This window comes from Trichechus manatus, unplaced genomic scaffold (genome assembly GCF_000243295.1).
Source record: "Trichechus manatus latirostris isolate Lorelei unplaced genomic scaffold, TriManLat1.0 scaffold00038, whole genome shotgun sequence".
Taxonomy (NCBI): Eukaryota; Metazoa; Chordata; class Mammalia; order Sirenia; family Trichechidae; genus Trichechus; species Trichechus manatus.
The window spans coordinates 13,301,419-13,316,804 of record NW_004443974.1 but is presented as its reverse complement, the minus strand read 5'-3'; the positions used below and the strand labels follow the sequence as shown (position 1 = coordinate 13,316,804).

General features: G+C 39.5%; 1 protein-coding gene across 4 annotated transcripts in view; it reads right to left on the bottom strand.

Moving 5' to 3' along the window:
* The window catches only part of LOC111820450 (nucleoporin NUP188 homolog), a 39,295-nt gene that overhangs the window by 12,062 nt on the left and 11,847 nt on the right, over positions 1-15,386 (bottom strand). For 2 of the 4 annotated variants that reach the window (XM_023730795.1, XM_023730793.1), the window contains 9 exons: positions 14,744-14,828; positions 14,203-14,283; positions 13,697-13,741; positions 12,834-12,926; positions 12,578-12,697; positions 8,997-9,111; positions 8,132-8,376; positions 4,949-5,038; positions 1,886-1,992 (listed from right to left, as the gene is read on the bottom strand). In XM_023730795.1, coding sequence (XP_023586563.1) covers positions 9,043-9,111; positions 12,578-12,697; positions 12,834-12,926; positions 13,697-13,741; positions 14,203-14,283; positions 14,744-14,828 — 493 coding nt within the window. In that variant the 3' untranslated portion in view covers positions 1,886-1,992; positions 4,949-5,038; positions 8,132-8,376; positions 8,997-9,042. Of the gene's footprint in view, positions 1-1,885; positions 1,993-4,948; positions 5,039-8,131; positions 9,112-12,577; positions 12,698-12,833; positions 12,927-13,696; positions 13,742-14,202; positions 14,284-14,743; positions 14,829-15,386 lie in introns of all 4 variants that reach the window. The other 2 variants (XM_023730796.1, XM_023730794.1) reach the window with 2 other exon arrangements.

Below are 15,386 nucleotides of genomic sequence, written 5' to 3'. Positions count from 1 at the left end.
GTGTGTGTGTGTGTGTGTGTGTGTGTGTGTGTGTGTGTCCGTGTGTGTCCGTGTGTGTGTCCGTCCGTGAGTGTGTGTGTGTCCGTCCGTGTGTGTGTGTGTGTGTCCGTGTGTGTCCGTGTGTGTGTCCGTGTGTGTCTGTGCGTGTGCGTGTGCCTGTGTGTGTGTGGCCTATGCTGCTCCCTCCAAGCGTCCCTGGCACAGAGGAGGAATTCTGATCTCAGATAAGCAGGACCTGCTGCTTCCTGCTCATCACTGCCTAACAAGAGTGACAGGGCTCAGGCCTCCCCTTTTGGGAGGCGGGGCAGAGTTCCTCAAAACCAACAGGAAACTCCTACAGGGCAGGGCCAGGGTTTGCTGACCTCCCAATAAACAAGAGTAGACAAAATCACCTAACAGGCGTTTCCCACCCCACTCTGCTGCTGCACATGCCCAGACAGCTTGAAAACCCCACGACAGTGAGAGGGGAGCGTGGGGGGTGGGAGGAAGCAGGAGAGGTGTCAGGATGTTCTGATGGGACTCACACAGACCTAACTCTTGCCTGGGAAAAGATGTCCAGGGTGCCATTAAATGAAACAAAAGCAAGCTGCAAAACGGTAGCTCTAACGTTTGTGTAAAAATAAGCAAACAGTAACAGCAGATGTGGAAGAATATGCCCCTTCCCATTCCAAGTGATCATCTCTGGAGATAGGACTGTGGGAGACTTTTACTTTCTATGTTATATCAAAAATGCAAACATTATAAAAACATATAATGAACATGCAACTATGTTGGCAACTACTCTAAAAAGCAAGACTACTATTTCTTTAGAAGTCCAGGCTGGGAAGGCTCAGCCCTTCTTTCACAAAAAGCTGAGGTGGGAGGGGGTGCAGGAAGGCATCAGGCAAGAACAACGGGTCCTGACTCAGGATTCCAGGAATTTGGGTTCAAGTCCCATGTCCCTCTTTCCCTTCCTGATGACTCTGGGAAAGTTGCTTCCTTACTCTGAGCCGTAGTTGCCACATCTGTAAATGTGGGTAATGGCCACTGCCCAAGCTTCCTCAAACGAGATCACTGATGTGGATGTGTTTGCAAATTATAAAGTAGTCTGTATGAACAACAGCTATGATTAGGGAACACTTTCGAGGACACACACTCTGCTAAGTACCTTACCTATGTCAATGTATTTAATCCTCAAAACATTCTAAAGGGAGGTATATACTAATACTATCCCTTTTTTATAAATGAGGAAACTGAGTCTCACAGAGGTACAATGACTGGCTCAGTCACTCAGCAAGCACGTAACAGCTGGGACTCCAACCCAGGACTGACTACAGACTCTGGATCATAACCAGTGCACTCTCCTGCCTTTGGAACCATTTTCCAAAGATGGGCCAAGGAACCCCAGTCTCCAAACATGTCTATGTGATCAAATAAATGTGAGGAAACTTGATCTGCTAGCTCCCTGTTAAAGACTCACTATGCTCATCTCAACACATTCAAGGCTCTGAAAAGTCCTGCAGCAAGGAAAACAACAAGATGCTGTTTCCCAGAGTTAGGCGACCACTGTGGCCAAAGAAACTGGTGTTCCACGGAACACACCTTGGGAAACGTGATCACAAGGTAGCAGGTTAGCAACTCGCCTGATAAGATCTGGAGTGAGGGAGAAAAAACAGAGATTCACAATGAAACTTAACACTGGTATTCAAAGAGCATTACTCAGCTGGCCAGAGTTGGGAGACAGAGGAAGAACTCTGTCTTTCGCCACCTCTGTCCCGGATCCCTGGCCTAGAGTGAGAAGAGCAAAGGACTGTGAAGCGAAGATGTTGCCCTTTGCTCCCTAGGCTGGGGAAGGCACCTGAACAGAGGCCATAGCTAGTCTGGTGGGGAAGGGCCCAGTCCTTACCCAGTGGACGGCTCTGCTATCTTCGCGTTGGCTGTCGGTGCTGAGGGTGGCCCACGTCTTTCTGGGCAGGGTCCTGGCATTCCCTTTGATCCATGGAAGCTGCCTCCCTACAAGGAAGCGAAAGCCACCGTCAGCTGGAATGTGTGTGACGACTGCAGATTTACCTGCTGTGCTGCCAAGGTTTTCTGAGTGCCTGCTCAGTACCAGGCCCTGGGCTAGGGTCTGGGGTGACAGGAGAGAATCAGGCAGCATACCTGCCTCCCAGACCTCAGTCTACTGGGGAGATGCCAAGTCAACAATTACAATCTTGAGTGCCCAGGGGTCTGGTGGGGGAAATCCAGGAGCTATGGAAACACGGAGGCATAGGACTCAGACTAGTAGGGTCACGGAAGGCTTCCTGGAGGAAGTGTTGCCTGAGTTGACTCCTGAGGGAGAACAGGGTTGGAGAAGAGCATTCCAGGCAAAAGAAACAGCACAGGCTTCCCTGGAGGGGAAAGAACATGACATCCAGAGAATGCTGAGTGGTTCAGACTCGCTAGGTCTAGGTCTAGAGGTGGGACGTGGCAAGAGATGAGCTGTACTGGGGTGGGCTGTGTCTAGGCAAAGACACAGTCTCTGCCCAGACACACAACCTCAACTAAAACACAAAATCCATTCATCATCTATTAGCCAAAAAGCATTTAGTGAGCATGTACTATAGGCCAGGCACTCTGCTCAAAACTGGGGATACAAGAGTGAACAAGGTAAATCGGAAGGGTGGGGAGAAAAGTGTGATTGGACTACAGTAGCGGTAACTTAGGGAGCTGTGGGAGCAGAGAAGGAGCATCTAAACGAGCCAGGAGCTGGGAGTGTGGCACAGACATTGGGGAAAGCCAAGGGATACTTAAAAAATACCATTTCCCACAAAAAAGAACCAGAGCTCTTTGGAGAAATGGTAGATTTCAGGTCTAGGGCAGGAATCCTACAAGATAACCCTGTAACACTTTGTCTTACCAGAAAACAATAGAGGTATCAAAATATATTAGGGTAGTGTCAAAAGAAGTCAGAAACCAATCTGAAAAAGCTCACACTGGCCAAAGATGGGACTGTCTGAGCATAAGAATAATAACTGCAATGGATTAACAACAGCTAATATGTTTAAGAAGCCCTGGTGGCAAAATGGTTAAGAGCTCAGGCTGCTAACCAAAAGGTTGGCATTGTGAATCCACCAGCCGCTACCTGGAAACCCTATGGGGCAGTTCTACCCCGTTCTGTAGGGTCACTCTGAGTTGGAATTGACTCAATGGCACACAATAACAACAACAAAATACTTAAATCCATGCTAAAATATATGCAAAAACAAACAAACAAACAAACAAAAAACCTCACTAGCCACCTTTGGAGCATGCTAGGGACCTTTGGAGGGTGCTAGGGAAAACTAGTAAATAAAGGAAACAAAGAAAGCATGTATAGTGCTCTATCCTAGAGCACCAAATAGCTGATGAGAGCAAAATTTCTTTCTTATAAAAATGTTCAAAGTAATAAACAAAGGAGGAAAGACAGAACTAGAATGGGATCATTTTGCAACCCCTAAAGAATCTAGACAATGATCACTAATGGCTGCAAATACCACAAAAACAAAGACAACCAAATATTATATACCTCCCGGATGGAAAGGTACACCATGACCTATGAAGCAGTCTTGCTTTAAAACAACAACAAAAACCCAAAAACCTCAAACCTGAGTTATCTGCTCAAGTTTCTAGATCTATTTTCCAATTTATAGGAAACACAGAAGAGGAAGGAACATGTTAAACAGCACCACAGGGATCAAAATCAGCAAAATCCAGAACATGGAATATTCTCTAGGAGAGATGACTTAATTTCTTCTTCAACAACCACAAAACTGCAAGGATATATAAAAACAAAGGGGGAACTTAGAGATTAGCACTGTTCAATAGAACTTTCTCAGACGATGGAAATGTTCTATGTCTGTGCTCTCCAATATGGCTACTGAAGCACTTGTACGTGCCTAGTGTAACTACGGAACTGAGTTTTTAATTTTAGTTAATTTAAATTTAGTCATATGTGGCTTCTGACTACCCTAGTAGACAGTGCAGTTATAGACAAAGAAACCTGAAAGATGTATCAACCAACTACAATAAGTGGACTTTATCTGGATCCTGATCCAAACAAATAAACTTATGATAAATTTATGATGTTTATGAGACAACTGAGTCCTTGCGTGGTGCAAATGGTTAACTCGATGGCTGCTAACCAAAAAGGCTGGAGGTTTGAGTCTCCCCAGAGGCACCTTGGAAGAAAGTCCTGGCGATTTATTTACAAAAAATCAGCCACTGAAAATCCTCTGGAGCACAGTTCTAATCGGACACACATAGGACTGCCATGAGTCAAAACTGAACTGGTTATGAGACAAGGGGAAATTTGATATTTGAAGATAAATTATTTTTTTAGATGTGATAATGGTGTCAAGTTAAACTTTAGTCAAACATTCACAGACAAAATTAAATGCTGTCTGGGATTTGCTTCAAAATAAGGTGGGGAGGGGCAGAGATCAAATAAGATTAGCCAAGAGCTGATAATTGTTAGAAGCTGGTGATGGGATCAAGTGAGTTTATTATACAATTCTATCTACCTCAGTATAAGTTTGAAATATTTCATTTTTTCAAAAGTTACAGGAGAATATTTATTAGCATTCACAGATGATTGCGACATATATACTACAGAGTAAAAAAATTAGGTTAGAAGACAGTACATACACTGTGATCCCATAAAAATTACTTTATTTTTATCTGTATGTGCAGAAAATGTTTGGAAGGGAACATATCAAAACAGTAACAATTTATCCTGTGTGGTGAGATTACACTTTCTTCTTCTGATTAGCATTTTCTAATTTCTCTACAATTAACATGAATCACTTGATAATACAATAAGTGAAAATGAACAGCAATAACCAACTTAGCACCTCACTGAGGTAAAGAATATCAGCTTCAAGAGGGTATTTTAGGGCGATGATTGTAAAGCTGGGCTGTGTAGGCTGCCTCAAGAAAGCCAGACACTGACCTGCTGATTGCCCAGAGTGTGCAGCTCCAGCGAGGTCAGAACGAAGGAAAGGAGTCCATAGACACACATGCACGCGGTGCTGGTGGTGCACTGAAACAGCAAAGGAGTCAGTGAATAATTCTGAGTAACACAACTCTTCACAGATTTAGCCTAATTTTAATATATTAATATAGTCCCAGTAAATAAACGGGAAGAGAATCCAAATCCTTATAATTTTCCTAATTTAGTTCCAAGATCAGGAAGGCAAAGGGAAAAAAGAGAAGGTAGGAACCATAAATATTACAACATAGTAAAAAAAAAATAAAAAAGAAACTGCTTTAAAAATGATCAAAGTTTGAGTGGGGGAAAAAGAAAACCATATTGAGCCTAGAGAAAGAACTGTCTATCTATGTGCTGATGCAAATGCCCAAACTGCTATTAGATAAATCAACCAGTGACAGCAAGTGGGGCCTGTTGGCTGAGGTTTCATTTTAGCACTTTAAAGCAGACTACACCGTGCCACTCAAATTAAGCCCTACTACAAGACTCAAGAGAATTTCCTAGTAAAAACACCAGACTTAATGGTCTGACTGAGACTGGAGGAACCCCGGAAAGCATGGCCTCCGGATTCTCAATCAGCCTAGAACTAAAACAATATCTGAGGCCAACTGTTCAGACAAAGATTGGACTGGACTGTGGGACATAAAATGATACTCGTGAAGAGTGTGCTTCTTTCTTAGCTCAAGTTGATACATGAGACTGAACAGGCAGCTCCTGTCCAGAGGTGAGATGGGAAGGCAGAGAGGGTTAAGAGCTGGTTGAACGGACATAGCAAATCGGGGCGAAAGGAGGAATGTGTTGTCACAGTATGGGGAGAGCAATTAGGGTCACATAACAATGTATGCATAAACTTTTGTGTAAGAGACTAACTTGAAATGTAAACTTTCACTTAAACTACAACAATAAACAAACAAACAAAAAGACTCATGAGAATTTCTAATTCGTCCTGTTAGAGTTGAATAAGTAAGTCCCCCAAAAGATTTCTCCAGTCAATGTGGTCAAAGCTGTCTTCTAGGAGTATGCATACTGGCTAAGAGTCAGACATAACTGGTTCAAACTATACCCATCTGCCACTTACTAGCTGTTACTGTTATGCTGAGGTAAATTACATCTGAGTCTCAATTTCCTAATTTGCAAAACAAGGATAATAATCCCTAACACAAAAAGGAGTTATATTATTCAGTACAACATGGATAAACCTTGAAAACATTACGCTAAGTGATATAAGTTAGACAAAAAGACAAATATTGTACAATCCTACTTACATAAAATATCTAGAATAGCCAAATGCATAGAGACAAAAGTGGTTACTAAGGCTGGGGAAGGGGGAAATGGCGAGCAGCTACTTAAGGGATACTGAGTTTCTGTTTGGAGGGATGAAAAACTATTCGAAATAAATAGTGGTGAGGGCTGTACAACTTAATGAATGTAATTAATGTCACTGAATTGTACACTTAAAAAATGGCAAATTTTTTTTAAAATTTTTTTATTGTACTTTAGATGAAGGTTTACAGAATAGTTGCTCATTAAACAGTCAGTACACATATTGTTTTATGATATTTGTTAACAACCCCACAACATGTCAACACGCTCCCTTCTCGACCTTGAGGACCCTTTTTTTGGTGAAAATATGCATAGCCAAAGTTACACCATTTTGAAAGTTTCTACATGTACAATTCAGTAACATCGATTACATTCTTCCAGTTGTGCTGCTATTCTCACTATCCTTTTCCAAATTATTCCATCACCATTATCTTCAATTCACTGTTCCCTAGGCTTCCCATCAAACCTTTTGAGTTGCTGTTGTCAATTTGATCTCACATAGATAATTCTTTTTTTTTTTTTTGTACCTTAGAGAAACGTTTGCAGAACAAATAGTTTCTCATTAAACAGTACACATATTGCCCAATGACAATGGTTAACAATGCGATGACATGTCAAAACTGTCCCTTCTCAACCTTGGGTTCCCTATCACCAGCTTTCCTGTCACCTCCTACCTTCTAGTCCCTGTCCCTGGACTGCTGTGCCTCATTAGTCCCGTTTTGTTTTACGAGGCTGTCCAAACCCCGGCTGAACGGTGAACTTTGGGAGGGGCTTCACCACTGAGATAAAAGGGTGTCCAGGGGCCATACTCTCAGGGTTTCTCCAGTCTGTCAGACCAGTAAATATGGTCTTTTTTTGTGAGTTAGAATTCTGTTCTACATCCTTTTCCAGCTCTGTCCAGGACCCTCTATTGTGATCCCGGTCAGAGCAGTCAGTGGTGGTAGCCAGGCACCATCTAGCTTTACTGGACTCAGTCTGGTGGAGGCCTTGGTAGCTGTGGTCCATTAGTCCTTTGGACTAATCTTTTCCTTCTATCTTGTTCTCTTCATTCTCCCTTGCTCCCAAAGGGTTGAGACCAGGCTTTTAAGACCTCAGACACTACTCAACAAGGTAGAACGTAGAACATTGTCTTTATAAACTGTGTTATGCCAATTGAGCTAGATGTTCCCCAAGACTATGGTCCGCACAGCCCAGCAATTCAGTCCCTCAGGGAGTTTGGAAGTATCTATGGAGCTTCCATGACCTTTCCTTGTACAAGCTGTGCTGGCTTCCCCAGTAATGTGCACTGTTAAAATGGCAAATTTTTTGTTATACAGGTAGTCCCCAACTTACTACGTATTCGAGTTATGACAAATTGCACTTAAAACCAAATTTTTTTGGGGGGGGCAGGTACATCTTATTGTTAGTACAGTAATATGTACTACAAACAATGCTGTAGCACGTAATTTGCTGTTATCTTTCTCAGGTATTCATTCACAGATGTTTGCTGTAATGTTTCCAACCCCCAAAGACAAAGAAAACTCAGATTTATGAAGATACTGATGATAAAAGGCAATAATAATGAAAACTAAAAGATGTACTCAACTTATGATCAGAACCCCATCAGAATGGTAAGTCGAGGACTACCTACGTATATTTTAGCACAATTAAAAACAAAAACAGTGTTAAAAGGATCAAATAAAATAATGTATAGAAAGTGCTGAGTACGGTATCTGGTCATATTAAATGCTCCATAAATAATAGTAAAAACATTATCCACATCACTATTACAATGGCTCATTAACGACGTTATGCCCGCTCTCTGCCCATTCTCATACTCACATGCCAGCAGTGTTGGACTTAAATCATTTCCCCCACTGGCAAGTGACCGGAGGAGCCGGGTCAAGTACTGAAATACACTGAGCTGGATGGCTTTGCCACCTATCTTCCGGACAATATTGCTTGTCTCTTCTGGGTTCAGGGTGTGACGGAGGACAGTCCAGGCCAAAAGCACCGGAGCATGAAGTGGAATGTCCCCAAAGGTCAACATCAAAAGGTCCATATCATATTGAGAAAGAGAACACCATCTGTGTCATTGAACAGAAAGGCTCAAGACTCCTTAACAAGATTCTTCATCATACTCAGTAAGCCTTTCACTCATCTCTACTAGCCTCTCTCTCCCAATCGGACATTTTATTTACTCTGCTCAAAATCCCAGCCACCACATTAATAAAATCCTCTTCCATTTAACCATAATTTTATTTTCTGCTTTTAAATGGTGTCAATTTAAGATTATAAAATACATGTTCAAATGGAAGACTCTTAGGAAATCTGACCCTGATCCTTCTTGAACTTTCCATGATTATCTCCTCATTTTCTATCTTTCTACCCATCCCATCTCAATGTCCTTCCCCTTTCCTTTTCTTTCATAGGCCCCATACAGGCAGACAATCCCCAAGGTTCTGTCCTTGGTCCTCTTTAGTCCTTCCACTATCTGCATGAGGCTCCTCTCGCTCTCACAGATTAAACTATAACCTCTGTAGATGACTGACTGACAAATCCGAGATTTCTTTCAGATCCAACTAACTGCTTAATTATGTAGAACCTCAAATTCCACAACAATGAAAACTCTACGTAACCAAGTGGTTAACAACATACTACTAACTATCAACCATCCCCAAAAGCAAAGAGGCTGTTCCAAGTTCACCTGAGAAATAAGCCCATCCTGGGAAAATTGGTGCAGTTCTCTTCTGTCATCCAAAGCACACTTGTGCAGGGACTCGATATCCATGCCTTCCACCAGAATAAGGGCACTGAAGTAGCTGGAAAGAGAAACAGTACCACAGTGTCATAATCGCTGTTATGAACATCACTGGAGAATAAAGTGAGAATAAGGCACTTCAATAACAACAAAGTTATTGAGATATTTTACTTTTTGTTTTTTGTACTAAGTTTTGAAATCCAGTATTTTAAACTTCCAGCACATCTTAATTCAAACCAACCACATTTCAATTGCTCAATAGTCACATGTGGCTTGTGCTTACCATATCGGACAGCACAGATCTGGTACTAAAGCTTTCTATAGCCACCAATCACACCTGACCCAGGTAAATCGTCTCACCTCTTATGCGTGTATCTTTGCTCACAGAGACACCAAACCTGTTGCCGTTGAGTCGATTTTGACTCAAAATGACCCTACACAACAGAACAGAACTGCCCCATAGGGTTTCCAAGGCTTAAATCTTTACGTAAGTAGGCGGCCACATCTTTCTTCCATGGAGCCACTGGTGGGTTCCAACTACCAAGCTTTCGGTTAGCAGCCAAGTGCTTTAACCACTACCACCAGGGATTCTTTTACAGAGAGAACAGACCCCAAAACATGGATACAGCCACCGCCATAAACAGAGAAAAATATAAGAAACTTGACAGCCTATGACCCCAAAGAGGGCAAGGAACACATCTGCCTTGCTCACTAATCACTGTCACCAGTATTTGCACAGTGGCCTGCAACAGATGCTCAACAAATTTTTGTGGAATGAATGGATGGATGCTTTAGATGAAGACAGTAAGTAAAAGAGCAGAATATAACATGCATTTTGAGAGAACATGTCCCTCTCAATACCAGCCTTTACACCCTGTATGACCTGAATGAAACATGGTAGTACACTCATCCATTTCCCCATCCATTAGTGTGGCCAGTCAATATGGCAAAGCTATCTCATTCTCACTCACTCACATAACCACAGGAGTATCAATGTTCTAAACATTGTACAAGTTTTGTGACCTTCAATTCATTCTGACTTCCCCAATCCGATCCACAATAGGATCCACGGTCTCATCCACCAGGTTGGTGCCTGTTGGTCTGCCTGCTACCAAATCCTTGTTCTTTAAACATCTTAGCTAATACCAATAGGTCACTAGGTGCCATCTCAAAGTAGGCATAATAAAGGAAAATAATTTCTAGCAACATGGACTGTTCCCGAAGGCACTGAACAAACCAGCAAGACACCTGGCGCTCAGTCTGCACAACCAATGAAGAAAAAACAAAAAGAAAAAGAGAAATAAAGTGAGGTTAAAAAACATAGTTTCATTCTTTCTTCCTTCCTTTCTATCTATCTACCCATTTCTAAACCAAATAATATACTGCACAAACTACTCTGCATCTTGCTTTTTTCACTTAACAATATATCTTAAAGATTTTTTCCAATAACAGTATATAAAGAATTTTCTTATTTTTTATTCTTTTTATAGCTGTATAGTAATTTACCGCATGCATACACCATAAATCATGCAGCCAGATCCCTCATAATTTTTAATATTGCATACTATTCCACTGCATGGAAATGCTATAATTTATTTTAACCAGCCTACCTGGATGGCGTTTAGGTAATTACCAATCTTTTGTCATTGAAATCAATGCCACACAACTGATAGAAAAATGAGACAAAAAATCAGTGAAGACACAGAAGATCTGGACAACTCTAACAAGACTAATATTATAGAACACCACACCCAACTACTGTCAAATACGTATTCTTTTCAACTGTACACGGTACATTCACCAAGACAGATCATACGTTCAAACATAAACCATAGGATAGTAAATTTTAAAAGACTGAAATTATATAAAGTATATTCTATGACCACAACTGAAATCAAACTAGAAATTGATAACAATTAGCTATTTAGGAAAATGTCATATGTTTGGAAATTAAACAACACATTTCTAAATAACACATGATTAAAACCAATCACAAGGGAAATTAGAAAATATTTTGAACTGAATAATGATAATGATAATACAATACATAAAAATTCATGGGATGCAGCTGAAAGCAATGCTTGAAACAAAATTTATAGTTATTTATTAGAAAAGATCTAAAATTAACTAAGTTTTCACCGTAAGAAATCAGCAAAGGACCAAATTAAATCCAAAGTAAGTAAACAGAAATATGAAGGAGCAGAGATTAATGAAGATATAGGTATCTAACCAAGATAAATGAAAACCGATGTCTACACAAAAGCCCATATGCTAATGTTCACAGTCCATTATTCATAACAGCCAAAAAATGGAAACAACCTAAATGTCCATCAGTTGATCAATGTATAAACAAACACTGGTAAATCTGTACCCTGGAATATTATTCAACCATAGAAAGGAATGAAGTACTGTTACATGCTCCAACATGGATGAATCTCAAAAACACTGCTCAGTGAAAGATGACAAACAGAAATGACTATATACTGTATGATTCAAATTATATGAAAGTCTGAAAAATGTAAAACTATAGTGACAGAAAGCAGATTAGTGGTTGCTTGGGGCAGAGGTCAGACATTGACTACAAAGGGGCATGAGGGAACTTCCTGGGGTAAAATGTTCTATATATTGATCATGCTGGTGCTTACTGCACATAACTGCATACAACTGCCAAAACTCATCAAACTGTACATTTAAAATAAATGAATTCTGGATGTGAGTTATACCTTAATAAAGCTGGGGTGTGGGAGAATGCTATAGATCTGTCATTTATATAACTCATTTCACATAAGTATGAATGTATTTGTAGGATAAATTCCTAAAGGAACTATAGGGTCAAAAGATGTGTGCTTTTCCTATTTTCAGATACTGTCATAATTTATATTAAAAGTTGTACCAATTTATACCTATACAGCAAAATATGAGAGTACCCATTTTCCCATCCCTTGGGCAAGAGTGTTATTATGTGAATCTGTTTACTGCTTTGGCCCTTTTTTCTCTGGGGCTATTGGTTTTCTACTACTTGATTTCTAAGAGTTCCTTACATTTCAAGGGTATCAGCCCTTTTTGATATGAGTTTCTCTTTTGACTTTGTTTATAGCATTATTGGGGAGATTTATCTTGCAAAGGTTTTCTATTTGATGCTGCTGGATTTATCTCTTTTTTTTTCTTCTTTTATGGCTTCTGAGGTTTACTTAAAAAGACCTCTCCCAATCAAAAACAAACAAAAACTCCCATATTTTCCTTCAGTGCCTTAACAGTTGTATTTGCTTTGTTTGTTTTTAATTTTAATCACTGATATATCTAAATTTTATTTTGGTAGAAAGTAGTAATTAGAGATACAGCTAGATTTTTTTCTACATGGTTACCCTGTAGTTTTAACACCATTTATTGAATAATCCAACCTTTTCCCCACTGATCTGAAATGTCACCTTTATCATACATTCATTTCCTATCAGTCTTTGGGTCTACTTCTAGATTTTCTATTATGCTCTGTTCATCAGTCCTAAGGATTACAGGAGGGCACATACCATAAGGTTTCCATGTGTCTCCCATGTTGGTGCTTCAGTTTTATAAAGCTCTTCAAATTGCTGTCTGTATTTGGAAACTAGCTCCTTCTCTAATTTATCGACACAGTCTGCATATTCAACCTTAAAAAAATCAAGAGTAAGTTATACCTAGAGTAAAAGGTAAATATTCAAAAGTATATGAAAATGAATAATATAGAATTATTACAAAGGGCTCAATGATAGAGCACAAAGAGGCAAGAGGCCTAAATGGGCTTACCCTGTAGGGGTGCCTTTCATATTGGAAGTATGTGAGAAGGTGTAAAACACAACGAAGAATACAGGTTCTTTCCTCATAGTAATAATCAGCAATCTGAGAAGAACCAAAAGATTCAAAATCAGTTATTCATCTTTACACAGAAGACACTCAATTTTAAGTTTGCTGGTAAAGAAATTGCTTAAAGATGTGACAAGTTAGCTTTATATAAGCAATCACAGAAACAGATACACATTGAGGTAGTCCAAAAGAAAGCAAAACACCTTCATAAACCAGGATAAGTTAATTCATGCAAGATAAAAGGAATTATTATTTAATAATATAAACAAGTTTCCAAACAAGTTCTGTAGCATCATTTCTCAGTCAGAGCACTCAAGTAACACACAATGTTATAAACTGACAGGCCAAATATATCAAAGCAAATATGAAAATACCTCTGATACATGTCTTAACTGCTAAAAACTAATGTATTTTATTCTCACTAAATACCAAATAGGAAATTACTTAAGTATCCATCGTCAAATTCCATTTAAAAATGGGATTCTAAGTGAAACTGTTGCTGGGGGAAGAGGGAAGAAGGGATAGAGGAATAAAGAAATACAAATGAATCCTATTGGATTTAGAACTAGAGAAAAAATATCCATGACCCAGTTCTCAGCACTACCGACTGAAGAACATCCTCTGGTAAAACTCCTCATCTAGGTTCAATGGAAAAAAGCCTCCTATTTCATAAATGAGTGAATACGCGTCTTTGCTAAGACCTTAGTGCTTACCCAACAAAAGAGTCAATGGTGAACAATGCTCAGGGAGAACAAAGCTGCCACTCAATTTTACATCAAAGAATGAAAACGGTGACTACTACTGACCTTCAGGATCAAGGCCTGGCTCTGCCTCTCGTCTTGTAGTATCGTCTGAAGGAAAACAAAGCAGACAAGAAGCCACCTTACAGGTTAAACTCAATTCACAAAGTCAAAGGTACACATCATCATCTCATCCCTCAAGATTAAAACTGCCATTCATTCCTGGAAACATTTTTTACCTAAGCATATCCAAACCTGAGCTCAAATCCCCTCGCTCTCCTCTTGCCTCAATTTCCTCATATGTAAAATGAGGGGTTGGGCAGGCTGGATGGTTTCTCAAGATCTTTTCAACTCTGATATCACTCCTCCAAGTCTAAGGACAGACCTCAGCTTGAAATACATGTTTTTTCAAGCCTTTAGAAAGCCCTTCCTGAGAATGGCTATATCTCATCACCTACCTCTGTTGCAAAGAACTGGTAGCAAAATCCTGTAGCAAAAAACTGGAGCAAAAATCTAAAACCAACAAGCAAAAGGATAAAGGCAGTAGAAAGGAGCTGGACATAACCACAAACCTTCAGTGAGTCCCGAGTACCCCTGTAATCCTCTTGAAGGTAACACTGGAGTAACTGCACACTCTGTTCTTCATCAAGACCCTGAAATACACAGGTTATAAGTGAGGAACAGCCACCTCAGCTCAGAAATCATACACAGAATACCAAGCATTCTGAAGACTTGTCCTCTGGAATGAACACAGGACTTAAATAAACACAAGTCCTTTCAAGAGATTTCTTATAGCATAATTTTAACCCAAATACGAGAAAAACGTACATGTAATTTGTACAATAATGCCAGAAACAAATGTGCTTATTCATGATCATTATTAATATAGCAGCAGGCAAGATCTGGGCTTCCAAAATTGAAAGCAATTAGCTATATATTTAAATACAAACTAGTTACCTTAAAAACCACATTGAATATTTTTTCAAGCACAGCATGCTCAATTTAATGCTCAAAACTAAAATAAACTGAATTTTCACTGACAATCACTAACAATGGAACCATGCACATTCACAATGTACGTAATAAACGGAGATAGTTCTAATTTTTACTCACCAAAAACTTGCTGATTCTTAAACCCAGTTCTTTCAGTGGTGAAGCTACATCTTTGTTAGCTTTCACTTTTTCAGCTGAACTTGGACTATGAAAAGAACAATGAATCATTTCCTCATTCTTAATAACCACCTAGGGGTTTAAAATAAAAATACTGATATTTTTACTACAGACCTTTTTTGCATTTTAGGTGCCTAAAAAATACACACACACACACACACACACACACACATACACACAAACACACAAACACACAAGTTCAACTCTATAGACTTTATAACACAAACTGATTATTTCTAAGTAATAAATATACTATATGTCTGTTACAAACCATCATTATTACAGTATCTACTATTTGTAGGTATATAAAGTTACATTAATTATTTCTGATCCTTACAACTACCCTGAAAGGTAAATAATACTATCCCCATTTTACAAGTGGAATTACCAACACTTAGAAAGATTAAATAACCTACCAAAAATCCCACAGCTAATAAAAAGTTGAGTGGAAATTTAAAACCAGGTCTGTTAGTATACATACATATATTAACTACCTCTGTCCACTGACATAGCCTAGAAGCTAAAACACCTTAGTAGCAGCGAGCACTTCCAGCATCCAGATCTTGGTTTCTAAATACCATTCTCC